The 16,571-nt window shown below is 43.2% G+C and overlaps 2 protein-coding genes across 32 annotated transcripts in view; both read right to left on the reverse strand.

Annotated features, from left to right (window-relative positions):
- BTBD10 (BTB domain containing 10) overlaps positions 1-13,374 on the reverse strand; it is a 32,691-nt gene extending 19,317 nt beyond the window's left edge. Inside the window, exons 1-4 of one of the 31 annotated variants that reach the window (XM_086893751.1) lie at positions 8,485-8,541; positions 7,740-7,774; positions 2,232-2,330; positions 1,409-1,538 (exon numbers count right to left, since the gene is read on the reverse strand). In XM_086893751.1, the coding sequence (XP_086749877.1) occupies positions 1,409-1,509 (101 nt within the window). In that variant the 5' untranslated portion in view covers positions 1,510-1,538; positions 2,232-2,330; positions 7,740-7,774; positions 8,485-8,541. Of the gene's footprint in view, positions 1-1,408; positions 1,568-2,231; positions 2,331-2,938; positions 3,045-5,871; positions 6,261-6,610; positions 6,796-7,739; positions 7,775-8,271 lie in introns of those variants that run through there. The other 30 variants (XM_086893736.1, XM_086893732.1, XM_086893748.1 and 27 more) reach the window with 30 other exon arrangements.
- PTH (parathyroid hormone) lies at positions 8,615-14,346 on the reverse strand. The gene is made up of 2 exons (XM_023929106.2): positions 14,261-14,346; positions 8,615-13,538 (listed from the first exon to the last, which is right to left on the reverse strand). The coding sequence occupies exons 1-2, from the start codon at positions 14,344-14,346 to the stop codon at positions 13,277-13,279; spliced, it is 348 nt and encodes a 115-aa protein (XP_023784874.1). The 3' UTR covers positions 8,615-13,276.
- Between the last annotated feature and the right edge of the window lie 2,225 nt (positions 14,347-16,571).

Consider the following 16,571-nt stretch of genomic DNA (forward strand, 5'->3'; position numbering starts at 1 on the left):
TGCTCTCCCTGCAGTGGCAGTGCCATGTCCTTGGCAGGTGATAAACTAGGCCCCTGTCCTTGGCAGGTGACAAACCAGGCCCCTGTCCTTGGCTCCCTGCTGTTAAACCCGGAGTTCCATCACAGAGAGCTCTGTCCTGTAGCAGTTTCAGGTTTTATTCCACATCCCCAGGAGGTTCAGGGCTGAACCAGCTGGACTGGGCTCAGTTGGGGGCACTGCCCAGCCCTCACTCCCACCCAAAGCCCTGGCTGTGCCACACTGAAATCCCAAAAAGGGAGCAGCATCACCAGACACAGAAACCCCAAAAAGGGAGCAGATTCACCAGACACCAGCTCCTGAATAAAATCTTCAGCTGTACAAAGCTCCACCCCACAAACCCACCCTGAGCAGCACCAGCCACCCTCCTCGGGTCTGTTCACCACTCCATCATTCACAGCCTCTAATTACACGGGTCTCCCCGTGAGCCTTTTAATTACTGCTGCATTCTCTTGTCCTGCCCTCTTGGATTTCTCACAATCATTCAAGAATTAATGGCAGGAAAATAACCCACAATATTAATTGCCTACAGAATACTTCAGACAACACTTGAGTCTAGTTTATCTGCATCTATACAACTAAAATGTGAAATGAGTTGAATTTGCTCCTTAGCTCTTTTCCTAGCATCTTGCCAGTAGGAAAGCTTGAATAACTAACAATTTTAGCTTGTTAACAGAGATGTTTCAGTTATATTTAGCACTTCCAAAAGGGCAAAGTACTTGAAAGATACACACTTATTTGGATGCTTGAATATCTTTCCAGCAATATGTTTCTTCTCATACATTTGCAAGGTGACTAACTGCTTTGCTTAGCTCATTTTTGAACACTGTACGCTGGAAAAACACTAATTAATTTCATCATTTTGTCAAATCAAGAAGCATTTAAAAAAAAAAACACATTTACTGTGAGGGATGCAAGCAAAAGCAAGATATGACACACAGCTTAACAAAGAAAGTGCTACAGAAAGTGATACTGGCATGCAAGCAACCTTTAGCTCTCAACATGGATAACTGCACATATTTTGGGGATGCAACTCCTATCAAGCACCCCCAAAAAATTCATGTATTTAATCACTCAACCGGTGTTTTGATATGCACACAAGGCATTTGGGGTTTTTTTTGTTTTGCTTTTTTTGGCTTTTTTGGCTTTTTTTAAAGGGTTAAAATGCAACCCATGGCAAAACAAATCTAAGCACAGATAAGGGAAGCTGACAAATCAGGTCAGAAAACACCTTATAAAATAATTAAGAAGCGTTCCTTGTAAGAAGAATTACAACGTTTATGACAGGACTTGCCACAACCAGATACAGTAGCCTTTAGGATGGATTTTCAGTGTAGTTTTTGAGATGCAAAAGATGGGACACAGCACCTACCTTGAATGTTTACAAAGTTTACGAGGTCTATTATGCAATTTCCGATCCCAATTCTCTGGATCACTGGAGTTACTGTCATAAGGATGAGGCCGTCCTGCCATTCCACTGCCAGCTTCCTCACACTACTGCTCTGAAAAGCACACATGCAGCACTCACAACCTACATTAAGAGAGCAGTGTTTACCTTTAAGTAATGCCACACAGGAAAAAAAAAGGTCAGACATGCAGAATTTAGTGTTGTTAGGTTCAGATTTTTTAAAAGCAGATTACAGAAAATTAGGATACACTGAAGCAGAAATTGCATGACAATAATATTTTACACATTTTGCTGATACCTGCACTAAAAAGAGTATTTTGTTACAAGAAATAGTTTTAGAAATGCTGTCAGGCAACTTCAATTTTGGAACAATTAAATTCACTTGGTCCAAACAGAAAAGTCACCGGTTATAAAACACAAGACAAACATATCATGATTTTCTTTCAAATGTATAAAGTTAATTTAAAGGAAGATCCCAAGTGCAGAACAGAGACCAACAGTTTTACAATTTGAATGGCTGACCAAGAGGAAAACAGAATTAACATTTATATCTGAGTCCTCACACCAAAATGGAATCAACAGCAATCCTTAGAAACACTCAATGTGGTCCAGCTTCACTGACTTTTGCAGAAAAGCCACAAAAACTTAATAAAAATTGATATAATAAGTACCCTTCCTTAAGTGGGATCTGATGTTATGTTCAAGCCCCTTTAGAATTCTCTGACAGATCAAACCACCCTGTGACTGCCAGCAGGCAGCCAATCTCCAGACTGGTGTTCAATCATACCTCTAAGTGACACTTGTGGCAACAGAGCTGGATAATTCACAACGACCTGGTTACAAAAACCATAAAGCAGCCACAAGTGAGCAGCTGATGACTGCACATCTGGAAAAAAATTGAATTACAGATAGATAAAGCTTCCTAGTAATGGGTAATCTATTATGTTTCTTTACAATTTTAAGCTACATATTGTAGAAATAGCGTCTCTCTACTTCACCCCACCCTCAATAGACTTGCATTACATTCAATTAAACTTATCCTACGTGGAAGTGGGTCCCAAAGCAATTGAGGCCTCTTTAAAACAAAGTCACTTCTCAAATAAACTGTCCTTTAAGTCAAAGAACATGGAATAGCTCTCCTGGAAAATTTAGACTCTCCAAGCTAAATTTAGACCCAAAAGTTTTTATTACAGGGGAAGAAGAGAGCAAACTTCTTAAAAATGTTGTTTGCATCCAAGTTTTGCCTTCATGTTCAGTTTTACGCAAGCAAACAGGTTTAATACAAAGTATACAGTCTCCACCACAGGGCTGGGTCTTTTCCTTGCTACAGTTTCTATAATTAAATGCAGTCTGATTGGAAACCCCTACGGTCAGGTGTTCATATAGAGTCAGGAAAAGGAAATAGCATTTTATTTAAAATTACAGGAAACACTCAAATTTCTCATTAAAAAAAAAAAAAAAAGAAGCCCTGATAAGCATTTCATTGTGTTTTACCTGGAAAGTCAGGTTAGCAAAGCACAGCCAATTGTGAGGATATTACACAGAGATGGTTGTAGGATCTACACACTTTTATCAGGAGAAACAAGGAGAAACCTACAACCTGTGTCAGAACAGAAGCAGTATTAAAGAGACAGGGGAAGGAAGGCTGGTTTCAAAATCCAGGAGCAGTGGCTCCCAACCATGCACACAAGCAAGAGAAGAATAAAGACATTTTGTATCCTAATTTGATTGAAACCAAGTGTGTTCATTAGACTGAGCCTCTCCAGCCAGGTACACAGCGAGCCCTGCTGCTCCAGGCAACAAGAGCCTGTGGAAGGGAGCCAGGAGCAGCAAGGTCCCAGGGACACAGCCACAGCTCCCACCTTGGCTGGGCCCTGCTAAAGCACTGCAGCAGCTCAGGGCTCAAGCAGCACCACGCTTTTCCTTACAAGCTTTTGTTTCGTTCCACAAAACCTCTCTTCCTTTTTAAACTATCTAAGAGCTTTATGGGCACCTCACCCTCTCAGGTACACACCTGAGGACAAAGAGGCACCCAGTTCTGATTCTTTGCATAGAGGCCAATGTTTGAATTTAGTTTTTTTACTCCAAACATGTGCAAAAGCAGCTGCTTTTATGAGAACTGCAGATGAAAGGCCAATTTAAAGCCTTTTAAAGGCAATTTAAATTGTCTCACGCTCTCTGCCTTCTCCCCATCTTTCTTACAATGAAAATTCAGCAGGAAGATGCAGATCCACACAAGGAAAAAGCCTGTTCAGAGCAAGATCAGCTCCTCCATGTGCTCTGCTCTGCAGCTCCACACTTAAGCCCTTACAAACAACAGATGCCACAGAAGGACACAAGCAAAGACATGGAACAGCTTCCCCTGAACAACAGCATTCCCTTCTCCCTTCTCCCAGCTCCTGGGGAATCCCAGCAGTGCCACTATGAAGTGCCAGGCTGGCACCCAGCTCAGAGCCAGGGTGTATTTTCCCTCTATGGAAAGAGGGGAAATGATCCCAAACATCCAAAGCTACATCTTGGGAAACTTCTCGTTCAGTTCCAAGGGTGTCACACTATGAACAGTTTTCCCTCCATCCTCCTCCACTCCACAGGATCTCAACAATTAACAATTCTCTAAAAAGCAATTTGCTGTAGCGCAGACAATTTTTTCTCCTTGACTGCTGCTGATAGCGCTTTTGTGCAAATTATAAACAAATGTACTCCTCAATTTAATTTTAAGTTTTAACAAATCTCTAAGACTATAAATAAAGAACTCTTTTGTTTTGCTCTGTAGAAAATAGTTTCCTTTTTGAACTAGAAAATGCTGTATAAACTCTGTGAAGTAACTAATCAGTCATCCTGATTAATTTTTAAACACTTCTGCAAACCCACTTTTTCCTGCAGCAGAAAAGAATGTTTCAGCTGTGGTTTGTTTTTTGGGCTTTTTGCATGGATCCACACTGCAGGCAATAAACAAAACATGTTTTGAGGAACATTCTGACCTTGTGGACAAGAAAAAAACAAAAATCCCAGCAAGAGTTCCTGGCCCCAAATACTGTTCCAAGCTTTCCATGAAAAGAAGGAACCACACCTGAAACACTGGTGAAGGTGAAAAGGCACTGGGAGCACATGAAATAAAGAATCAAATCCAAATACCCTCAGCAGATCACACAACACTGGCATATTGGCCAAAGTGGTTGATGTTCTAAGTAGCTAATTAGCAATTCTCCAGGTGTAAAGAATGAATTTCATACCCTTCTGCAGAAAGCAAATACTCCAGAGAATCATCACAGGGAGTAATAGGAAATCAGGAAGCAAACTTTAATTTTCAAAACTTTCAGCACAGACAGCTAGAACACTTCAGATTTGCTAACATCAACTTGAAGCCAGAATCAGCACTAATTTATGAAAGTTGTAGGCTACTGAAATACAAGGGAATTGAAAAGACCCAGGGGATTTGAGAAGTTAAAAGTCAATATGGTAGATCCACCCCAGACATTGCAAAATACAGTAATTAATGTGTTTACAGCACTACTTAAAGAGCTCATGAAAGGATGTATCATACACCAATTTGTGATAGATGTTGAACAGATTACTTAAAATAATAGTTAAAGCATGTTCAGTTCTGTGCCATGACAAAACAGAATGCACAAAGATTGCTGAGCAGATCAAGCAAGATTTGGACAACATCAGGTGCTGGACAGAAGTGGACATGCACTTTTGTGAAATGCAGAACTTGCATTTTTCAAGGCACTGCAGGCCAGCAGGGGGTAGAAAATGCTCTCTGGAAATCTTTCAGGAATAAAATCAAAGCTAATCAAAACCAACATCAAGGCATTTCCAGCCAGCCAGTCACTCTGTAATTGCTGAGAGTACCTGTAGGCTGCAAAAATCTGGAGTCTTGCTAAAAAAGATGATTACAATACCCTGCAATTTTGAGGCAGAGGGCCAAGATGTCTTCTGGCCACCAGCTCATCAGGTAGAGCAAAGATCTGATGGCTCCTGCTGTCAGTACTGAGGACAACATTCAAATAACTAACATGTACTTCTTCAGGCATCTACTCAGCTCTGAGCTTTGGTCAGAAGCATTTCCAAAAGCAGGACAGGTTTCAGAAATTCCTCTGCTCTAACCTGCTCCCTCAACCAAATGCACTGGTAAGGTGACCAGGATAATGGGGAAGCTCCAACACACAAGTCACCAGCAAGAACAAAACCTGGCATTAGTTGTGACAAATAAACTGCAAGACTCAGATTAAATATTTAGACTTTCTGTAAGGGGTGACAGTCTGCTGTGCACTGCCGCTAGTCATCAAAGCAACAACAAAAAGGAACTTCCAAGTCAGATTTACTGGGAATGCAAGCATGGTGACATTACATCCTAATTAAGAAATACAGTTCAAAGGACACAAGCTCATAATGCAAACACCACATACCATGGAAATCCATACCTGTCAAGTGAGTTTCTTGCAAACTAGTGCAGACATCAGTCACAATTCAGCCACACAAAATAGCTTTATAAATTATCATCACTAAAATATTATCAAATTGACACTGATTAAAGCACAGCTCAGACATCCTTTGCAATACAGGCTCAACATTAGCATAGCAGGTCAGGATTGAAGCTCCTCCTAATGAGCAAGTGGGGAAAACAAAAAAAACCAGCAATGGTATTCCTATCTACAGCAGCATAAACAACAGATATCTAGTGACTAGCCTGCAAGCTTTAACTCTGTAACTCCCAAAGGAACACGATGATAAAACAGCTATGTGACACTGGAAGCCTAACAAGCACGAGGCAGATGACTCCCAGCTCCCCCTCCGTATACAGGCTCATTGTGTGAAACCTGCCCAGCTCCACCTGTCAAAGGCCCAGTGGAGGGAGCAACTTCTCCCTCCAAAAGCAGAATCGTGGCTCTCAGAGCAGGAAAAGGGAGCAGAAGTCAACTCCCTTCCACTGCCCCCTGCCCTGGTGGTCCTCCAACAGAGAGCAGGAAGGCACAGGGCTCCATCACACCTGGCACTGGAGCAGAAACCACCTTTCCTGAAGGCTCAAGCAAGGTCTGTACCCATGGCTGCACCCAGCAGTGACAACACATCTCAGTGAGCAAGACAATACACATACACAGTTTTTCACACCTGAAATGAAGCCTAAATTAGCTTTTATACATATTTGAAAGAGATACATACTTTTGTTGATAAGCAGCAGCACAAGGCCAAGATTTAAGCAACGCTGCTGAAGGAAAGCTGTGCTGAAATGAACTGGCACAGGATGAGGTTCTGATTTTTGTGTATGAATACAGGACAAAGCAGCCCCAGCCTGAAGCACACAAGCTGCAAAAACACACAGTTTATAACAAAGTGACAGAAAACCCAACAGTGATGACATCTGTTACTAATTTAACACACAATGTCATCCACACATCAGCTGTTCACCATTTTCAAATGCAATTGTGCCTAAAAGGAAAAGTGGGTTTCAAGAAGGAATTCAGAGTAGGATGTGAAAGCTGCTGTAGCTTGTTGTCTTTCTTAACCCCCGGGCTCCCTGGCATTAACACACAAACACAAACGTGCTGAAAACACTTCCCAGAGCAGCCTCAAACAGCACCATCTGCACAGAGGGCAACAACGAGCACAGGCAGGATGCATGATGAGGTTTGGAGACAGAAATGGTACAGATCCTGGGATAATACTCAAAGGCTTCTGGTAATCTGGATTTTAATAGGAAAAGAAAATAGAATCTCTGTGATGTTTTGTGAGAGACTCGGTGCAAGACACACAGACAGACTGGCCAGACACGGTGCAACAGTCGTCCTTAATTACAGGAAAATGGATTAAAAAAAGGGAAAAAAACCCCCATCCAGTTCCTTTTGACTGTACTTGTGTTCAAGCTATAGGAATTCCAGGTAGCCAACACCATATGATGCAGAGTTTAGCTCAGAAAAAAGATACCAAGTGCACACCACCAGGTTATAAACACTGAATAGTGTGAGGCTGATAATTTGAATTGTTTCTCTGGGACACTGGGCTTCTCTGGCAAACCTAGGAGGGAAAGAAAGCATCTTCCAGGGAAAGGATCAACAAAGCTGAAGCAACAACAGAGCTAAGTACTCTTTAAATGAATCACTGAAGGTGATTCGTGAAGAATATAGGCAAACAGAAGTCAGGAGAACCATTTCAACAGTCAAAAGGCTACTGAGAAGCCGGATTTTAAGCATGTATTCAAATTTGTAAGAAGCAGCCAATAATAAAGGACAAAAAGACACAAGGCTCAACCACTCCTTTGGACAAAGAAGCCAGACAAGTGACAGGAACAAACCTGGGAGAGGTCTATGATGGAGCTCGATCCAAATTCTGAAAGAAAAGGGTTCTAAAGTGACACACTGGATGGGACCAGACATAAAGAAGAAAAAGATGCAGACACGGTAGCTACAGGCAACAGTGAACGTAAAGAAGAAAAAAAAAAAACCTAATGACAGGCAACTGCAACAAGTAATCGTACTATGACAGATTCATCATATAAACAGCTGATATTTTCTGCAAATAAAATATGGTTACATAGAAAAAAAAAATTATAAAGAGACTGAGCCCATTGTGAAATTGATTAAATGCTCAGGAATTACACGACGACTGTCAGGCAGTCCTGAGCAACACCACTGTCTCCCGGCAGGCCTCCCAGCGACTGCAGGTGCCACAAGAAACAATACAGACGAAAGGCAGGAATTCGAGCTGCGGATGACACGGAGCTGCCGGGGCAGGCACATCTGGCTCTGGGGGTGAGGACAGCGCAGCAGCCGGCAGCACACGGGGAGCTCCCGGAGCCTCCTCCTCAGGGGACACTCCCAACCCACCTGGACTCGCTCCGGTGCCACCTGCTCCGCCTGACCCCGCCGCGCCTCGGAGCGGGGGATCTCCGGGGACCCCTTCCGATCCTAAAGGCTCTGCAGCAGGGGAAACGGTGCAGGCCCGGCCGGCGGGAGGCCTGGGATGCCGGGCTGAAGGGCGCTGAAGGGAGCTGAAGTGTGCCAAAGGCCCGCCGGCCGCCCCCGGCCGCCCGCACTCACCGACTCCGGCGCGGCCACCTCCCGCCGCCGCTCCGCCAGGCCCGGCACCGCCGCCAGCTCTCGCGAGAGCCGCCCCCGCGCAGCAGAGGAGGCGGCGGCAGCGCCCGCATCTCGCGAGACTCGCGGGACGGGGCGGGGCGCGCGCGGGACGCCGTTGCCAGGGAGCGGCCGGGGGCTCCCCGAGGGGAGGGGGATGGAAAACCTGCGCCCTGTGGATAAAAACCCGACGGGAAAACAGCACGGCCAATGAAGTGAATTAACAAAGCCGAAATCGCAACGAGTCGTGTAGAAACAAGATAAATCCTCCGCGCGGCTCTCCGCCGAGAGTGGGCCGGCCGGTCTGAGGGGCCGGGCGGTGCTGGAGAGCGAGCGCCGCCCAGCGGCCATGGGGAGCGGCGAGCCGGGGGAGCCGGCATCTCCCAGAGGAGCCGGGATCTCCTCCTCGGAGCCGGGATCCCTTCTGTGGAGCCCGGAATCTCCGTGAGGAGCCGGGATCTCCTCTGCGGAGCCGGGATCTCCGTGGGGAGCCGGGATTTCCCTGAGGAGCCGGGATCTCCTCTGCGGAGCCGGAATCTCCTCGGGGGAGCCGGGATCTCCGTGAGGAGCCGGGATCTCTTCTGTGGAGCCCGGAATCTCCGTGAGGAGCTGGGATCTCTGTGGAGCCGGGATCTCCCCTGAGGAACTGGGATCTCCCTTGTGGAGCCGGGATTTCCTCTATGGAGCCAACATCTCCCTGAGGAGCTGGAATCTCTGTGGAGCCAGTATCTCCCCTGAGGAACTGGGATCTCCCTTGTGGATCCGGGCTCTCCCCGAAAAGCCGGGATCTCTGTGGAGCCGGCATCTCCGCTAAAGAGCAGCACTGAGGGAATGACTGCAGGCCAGCTGCCATATAATACAGTTTATATTTAGGTGACCTGACTCCGATACCTCAACCTTCATCCTCAAACTGATTCCTGGTTTAAATCACAACTCTGTGTTTGTACAGCCCTTTAGGAAATATAGAGTCTGTGTAGCCTGTTAAGGAATACAATTAGTAGACGTGGCTGTCATTCCGAACTACCCTGTCCCACAGTTTAGGCATCCTCGGTATACTGAAATGTCACAAGTGGCACTAAAACCTTCCCACTCCTCATGGGACAGAGGAGGAAGAATAACTCAATAGTGACCCCCATCAGTATAGATTCAGATCTAAAGAAAATAGTTGTCATTTTTAATAAAATTTTTCTATATATTCTCATATAAATCAATATCTCATAATGATGCATCATCATTAAATACAAGCAGGGTTTGACTTCCATAGCAGATGAAAGGACTTTAGAACTCCTTATGCCCCTCCTTGGGGACAGGAGGGGAAGAGGGGGCAAGAGAGTGAAGGCTTGTGCCTTTGCTATATCCAAATGCCCCATAAAGGATGGCAGCTTTGCTACAGCAGACAGCAAACCGTGAATCTGTTAAGTTAATTCTCTTTTCCATCCTTCAACAATGGCCAGAGAGACAAACCACACAGTTCTAGAAAGCCAGCAGCAGAACAATGAGGGGCAAGCAGCTGGCACAAAAGCTGTCAGAATGTGCAAACAAGGCAAGGAGTCAGATGCCATGCTCCCAGTGGTGAACTGAGCAACACCAAACAAGAGCATTTGCAGCAGGCAGGAGCATCTTAGAAAGCCAAATAGCCAGCAGGAGTTTTAAGCTACAGATTTCACAGTCTGTCTTGTTTCTGTTTGACTTCTTGTGATTTTGGCTTTGCTAAATTTTCATGAGCTTGTTGTTTGTTTTTTTTTCATGTGCTACTGTTTAGCTTCCCCTGAGGATCGATATTGATATTAGTGCTTTTTGTTTCAGTGAGTCACCAGTGAGAGACACGATTGATTTTCACTGAGGATTCTATAAAAACCAGGTGTTTACAGTCAATATGCATCTGCACAGGCTAGGCCTTCGAGGCCACAGGTCCTGGCAGAACAGCCCTTTGTCAGGTGATAAGGCAAGGTGATCCTTCCCCTCTCCTCAGCCCTAGCAAGGCCACATCTGGTTATTAAATGTGGGACTGCAGCTGGAGAGCAGAATGGGGAGCGCTGCTCAGCTTACGACACAAGTGGATGTGTTTGCTTTAGCAGAACTCTGAATGCAGAGATAACGATGTGTTCTGGTGTGCTGTGTTTGCAAGAGCTCACACGCCTGTGGGGATCTGTACCAAGCTGTGATTCAGCACCATTGCTGGGATACACACATATTGTACTCACTGCTATTTTTAGCTACAGCTGAAAAGGTATAAATACTGAGCTTTTGGGATTAATAAACGGCTCCATGCTTGCAAACCACGGGGTCCTGTCTCTTCCATCACAGACAATTTGATATACCTTTATCGTGCAGCTTTTATTTCTTTAACAACTGCTGTTGTTACAATTTATTATGATGAGATTTATTATCATATTTAAGTGTCTCTGTGGTCCTATAATTTCTCACCATCCTCTTTCTGGTCTCCTCTGTCTATGAAAGAGAGGTGACCAAAATTGCACATTTGTCCAGTGAAGATGAATCTTGGCATTTTTTGACATTAAAATGTTTTTGATAACATCCTCTGCCCCATGCTGAACCTTTTGCTGTTTTAACTGCTGCTACACTGATCAGAGGTTTAAGCTGAAAGGCCATAACAAATCTATGTTCTAGACAATTAGTAAGTAATCATATTAATATTACATCTTATTTTTGATGGGCATTACCTAGCACCAAATAATCTGCCACTGTGCTGTCTTTAGTCCTGAAAAGTCATACTGTAAGTCTACAGCAAGTTTAAAGATTTGTGTAATCATCATTCATCTATTGGATAGCTGAGGATTAGGAGGACTTGTTGTTTGGAGAGTAGAATTTTTTTGTTTAGATCAAAATGAAACCAGTAATGACTTTGGCGCTTGAAGTTTATACAGTTTCTGCGTGTGTCATTATTGCAAGGGGACATAAATTGGTTTGTGCCAGGTAAACCCCATTCTGTGTAACCACTGTTGTGATTTTGTATGCAGGAAGAATGAAAGGAAAAATAAAAATTACTCTCATCATTACTTTTGTGCTTATTTTGCTGTCATAAAATTAAATGGCTTCATAGTCTTACTGCAAATGCTAAATTATATCCAAACAGTCACAGGCCAGCCAGTTCTTATGCTTTAAAATAATGTCCAAGAGCTTTTGGTCCACTTTATTTGGTAATATGTAAGTGAGACATAGGTACAAAAACGCAATTTTATTTATTGAGCTTAGCACAGATGCCTGATTAAAGAATAAATAGGAAGTGCACCTTAAGGCCTCGACCCTACAACCAGACAGGTGGCACAGAACCCTTGTGCCGTCTGCTCCAGCACCAGGGCCTTTGCTCTGCTACAAGGATGGGCTGCAGGTCTCTAGCTACAAACACATCCCTTGCCCTCAGCAGGTTGCATTTCTGTTTGGAGGGAGTTAGGAGAGGTTTACCAGGCTCCCCAGGGAGTGCCAGACATCAAACAAACAAATCAGAGCAACATCCATGCATCCACTTGGGCTCAGAGCAGCAATTTACCTGGCTTTGAGCTCTGCCACTGGCAAATTTGGAGGCAGCCACCAGTATTCCTGCTGGGAAAACCTTCTTCTTCATCAGAAATCACCGAGGCTCCTGAGCACGTACGTGCTTAGACCGTGCAGAGTCATTTTGTATTTGCTGCTTTGCAGAATTGTTGCCGTGATTGATTTTTCCCTACATCTCTTTCTGAGTCTTGCTTGGGGTTTGAATATATTCCAGCTAATGGTTCCTCTCCCAGATTGATTTCTGCATGTTAATGGTTCTCATTCTGGAGGTCTGGAAAACCAAGATCCCAATTCTCCTATAAACTGCATATGGAAATGAGTAATTTTATTCATGAGAGCCACTGGTCTCACAAAAAAATTACACACGAGGCCTAGCACAACATACACGAGTTCAGAGAGCGGTAGTTTATGGAGAAAATGAGGGACAACAAGTATGTACCACAAGATTTTTGTTTCAGTTGCAATTGCAGAATCATTTCCCAGCTCTATAGTTAGGGCCATGCTTACATATGTGCTACCACCTCTGCTCCCACTGTTTCTGCAGTTAATTACAGGCTTTCAACTTTTGGAGGAGGGGAAGGTAATCAAACCTTCCCTCCATTTCTGTATTTTGCAAAATTCTTCAGAATTTGTTTTAATTTTATCCCTTTGTAGTTTAATCTTAAGCTTTGCCTTCCTATCCTATTTCTTTTCTGTTTGCGCTCTGTAATCCTAAATTATTATTGTGCAACTTTTGCTATGTAATTAATGTTCTTCTGATTTCAGGCCTTCTTCTGAAAATAGGTGTGGGTTTAATTTATGTATTTCCATTAGTACAAAGCTGAACAAAGTTTAACCCTAGTCTCTGTTCTGGAGACAGGCTCCCCTGCATTTATTCCTTGCTGGTTAACAATTCAAGCAGGCCTAGTGATTACACACAAATTCTGCCCGTGTAAGAGTTGTGCAACTGCCCTTTAATGGTTTTTCAACTTTTTTACTGGCTTGGGTTTCTTTTTTCCTTTTATGCTGGCAATTTACAAGATACATCAGCCAAAAGGTACCCAGCAGTGGTCCTGGGTAGACTGTAAATACATTTTATTGTTTGGTTGTGAAATGTCTCACTCGGGGCGGGGGCTACAACCTTGAACAGAGCCTTTAATCCTTACTGCAGCTGGAATAAATATGAATGAATTTCCCTACTTGATCAAAGCTACACAGCCTCGTGCTCACGTGGACAGACACAGCGCTCCGGCTGCTCTCACTATGGCTTGGTTTTGAACAGGACATCCATGTAAGCCTTGTCCAGATCCATGGATTTCTTCTGCGCCGCTGCCCGCAGGTGCTCCGGGAGCAGCCTCCGGCCCAGCACGACATCGTCCTTGCTCCGGGGCCTCTGGGTGCGAGCGTCCTCCAGGGCACTGTGCACGTCCTGGAGCTTCATCTGCAGCCAGTCCTGCCTCTCCACCGTGTGCCGGTGCTCGCCCAGGTTATGCATCAGCTGCATCTCGCTCACAGACCTTTTCCTGCAGCAAAGCAAAGCAGAGGAAGAGGCACATGGGGGTGTTCTTGGGTTCCAGAACTTGGCTCAAAGGGCCAGGTTTGGGAACTTCTGCAAGGAACCACAATACAGAGCTGTAGAAGCTGCCTGGCTGATTTGTGAGGCATAGAATGACATCTGGAGCAGAGAGGCAGGGTGGGAGGTAATGTGTTATTGGTAATGGTTATATCAGTGAGAAGGCATCAAAAATGGGAAGTAGTTCAGTTTTGTGACAATATTGTCCCTATAATTTATTTCAGCTATTGTAGAGGAGCTTAGGGCTTATCCAATATTAGGTAAGCGATAAATGAAACAATGGCATTTATTCAGTGGCAGTTTTCTGGGATCATTAGAGCTAAAGAAGCATGATTCCCTGTGGATTTGTGTCTCAGCTGGTGGATGTTATTGCCCAAATGTGAGTTACAGCTAGATTCTCACAGCACAAAAGATTTTCACCTGTGCAGACCGCCAAGACATGAAGTTTATCCCATTTGAATAATAAGAAAAGATTTATACTTTTCTTCTCCCTCTGCTCAGCTGCCTATTTTCAGAAAATATTTGTACACTCAGAGTGTTTGAGACCTCTATAGGTGTTTCTAGAGGACAGAGCTTGGCCAGAAGGTTCAAAAGCAGGGACAGAACTCACACACACATGCACAGACAAACCAGCAGCAGCCAAAGCCATCCAGTGGGAGATAATGTACTTACACCATCGGTCTTCCATCACAGCTTGTAAAAAAGCACATGGCACATAAAATGATTGCAGCCCGGGCCAGGTTTCTTACAGCAGTCATTTTGTCTACAAACGTAGGAATGAATACATGTAAAGTCTGTAATTCAAGTTATTTATGCTAGTTCCAAACAAATTTAAACTGGGAAAAAAAGTTTAAAAACATCAGACAAGAGTTTTTGAAAAATAATTTTGTTTTTTGTGAAACAGGTTAGAGCAAGGAATGCAAATGAAGGACTTACTTCTAATACTAATTTTGTGAGCAGCTCATTTTTATTTCCTGGGCAACTCCATGGATTTTGTTAATTTTTAGCTGCCCATCATCATCATCATCATCATCTAGGTACCTATACCTATCTCTTGCATAATTGGGTGAAAAGCACCATGTTCTTCCAGTATTATTATTATTGTCATCACCATCATAATAATGACTTTGTAGCCTTCAAGTCCAGTGGAATACTTGTGTACAGCTATTCAAATGAAAAATTCCGTAGATTAAACCTTCTTTATTTCTCTACTTCATTTGCATATTCTTTAGAACGAAGAGGCTGACACTTTCCCTGACGATTTTGCATAGAGGCAGAAGTTGAGTTACAGAAGAATTAAGTCCCTCATTTTTTCAGGGATTATCCTGCATTTCCTCTATGAATTCCCCTCTGATTTTTACATCATCATCAGAACTGCCATTTGGAATATATTTAGAAAATATTTACCACTGATGATGCCGCAACAGGCAGAAACGACACAGTTCCAATGTCAGTTTTTAGTCTGGATTTTCAGTAGTAGCAGGCAGAAAAGGAATTTTTTGTGACCACTTAATAAATTTGATACAGACTAACTGAAACCTAGGAGATATAAAACTCCACAATGCCATTTTTTGCAATAGTTTCTGCAGCTTTGCTCTAGGTCAGAAAAGCATTTATAACACGGTCTCTTACATGGCAGTATCAATAAGGTCCTGGCAGTCCATCTAACCCAGGATTATAAATTCAGGACTTGAATTCACTTCAAGATATTGCTCATTCGCTGTCCCTGACTTCTTCATTTCACAAATTTACTTCAGAAAACAGAACAGTTTGATCTTATTAATATTCACTTATTTTTTTTTAAGACAGTCTGAAAAGAAACTAACATAAAAATGGGTAAAGAATCAATGATAAAACATTCTAATAAGTCTTCCAGAGAACTTGGAAAAAAGTAGAGTATACTTACCAGACAGAATGTTAAAGAGATTTCTGGCTTGGGTATGTCAGCAGATGACTGTCTCTTGATGTCAAGTATATTTAAAGACCACTGAATTGGTTTAGTGGACCCCTTAAATGTAACTTTAAAATAGAGCTTGGAAGCACCTTGGAAGCCCTTTTATTGTCTCAGTTGATGTCACTGTCACACACACCCTCCTGACCCTCATGTACCCACCCTCAGATGCTTTCGTTGATTTGACATTTCATTTACAGGGTAAAGAGGCCTCAACAGAAAGAAAGTCCTGGCAAGTTTGAAATTCAGAATTGTGCCTAAGATAACGTGAGCTCTGAAGCCATTGGAAGGATTTGCAAAGAAAACTTTGAGTTGTTAGATGCAGGCAGGTAAAACTTCAATGAGACACTAAGGTTAGTGATCTACAAGTGAAAGATTGCAACTAAATATTTTTACAAAATACTGAGAAGATAATACATATAATACTTGTGGAAAACAAGAAGAGTCACTTCAGGTCAGATGCAAGGTTTATTTTTGAAAGAATATATTGGAAAGGAGCAGGAGCCCCAAGAATGATAGAGGATCAAGTTTTTAATGAGAAGCTGGGGCCACTGAAATGTTGCTGAAATGGTGTTAGACCCTCACTGCTCTGTTCTACCAATACCTGTGAATAGTCCTGAATATCCCAAATGTGCTAAGTAGAATGAAGACATTTGAAACAACTGAGATAAAAATTAGTACTTTATAAATTTTAGGAAAGAAATATAGAATTCTGTCTGATTCCTAAGAAGTGAAACGCGTAAATCAGCAGTACTTACCCATATGCATGAAGAAAGATCATTTTTGCTGCAAGATATTTTTCCTGTGTTAGATGCTTCTTCTGACTTCCAGTGTATTTGTGCCCAAAAAATCCATAGCAAACATCCACAAACAAAAAACAGTTTGCATCTGCACACTGTAAGCCAGAATTTGTAAGGTATTATTGCTTTTACCATGGATGCTTTGGCTTATGTTATATTCCTGTTGCATTTCATAAAATGATGTAGGGAAAGGGAGGGAAGAACCAGAAACTCCAGAAAGCTCTAGAGATCT

Source organism: Cyanistes caeruleus, chromosome 6, assembly GCF_971803275.1.
Source record: "Cyanistes caeruleus chromosome 6, bCyaCae1.hap1.1, whole genome shotgun sequence".
Lineage (NCBI taxonomy): Eukaryota > Metazoa > Chordata > Aves > Passeriformes > Paridae > Cyanistes > Cyanistes caeruleus.

Excerpts from the sequence above, each read along its gene's own strand:
- PTH (XM_023929106.2), bottom strand. The coding sequence starts at position 14,346 with ATGACTGCTGTAAGAAACCTGGCCCGGGCTGCAATCATTTTATGTGCC. Across the intron at positions 13,539-14,260 it reads TGTGATGGAAGACCGATGGT|GAAAAGGTCTGTGAGCGAGA; the intron begins GTAAGTACATTA and ends GCTTTGCTGCAG.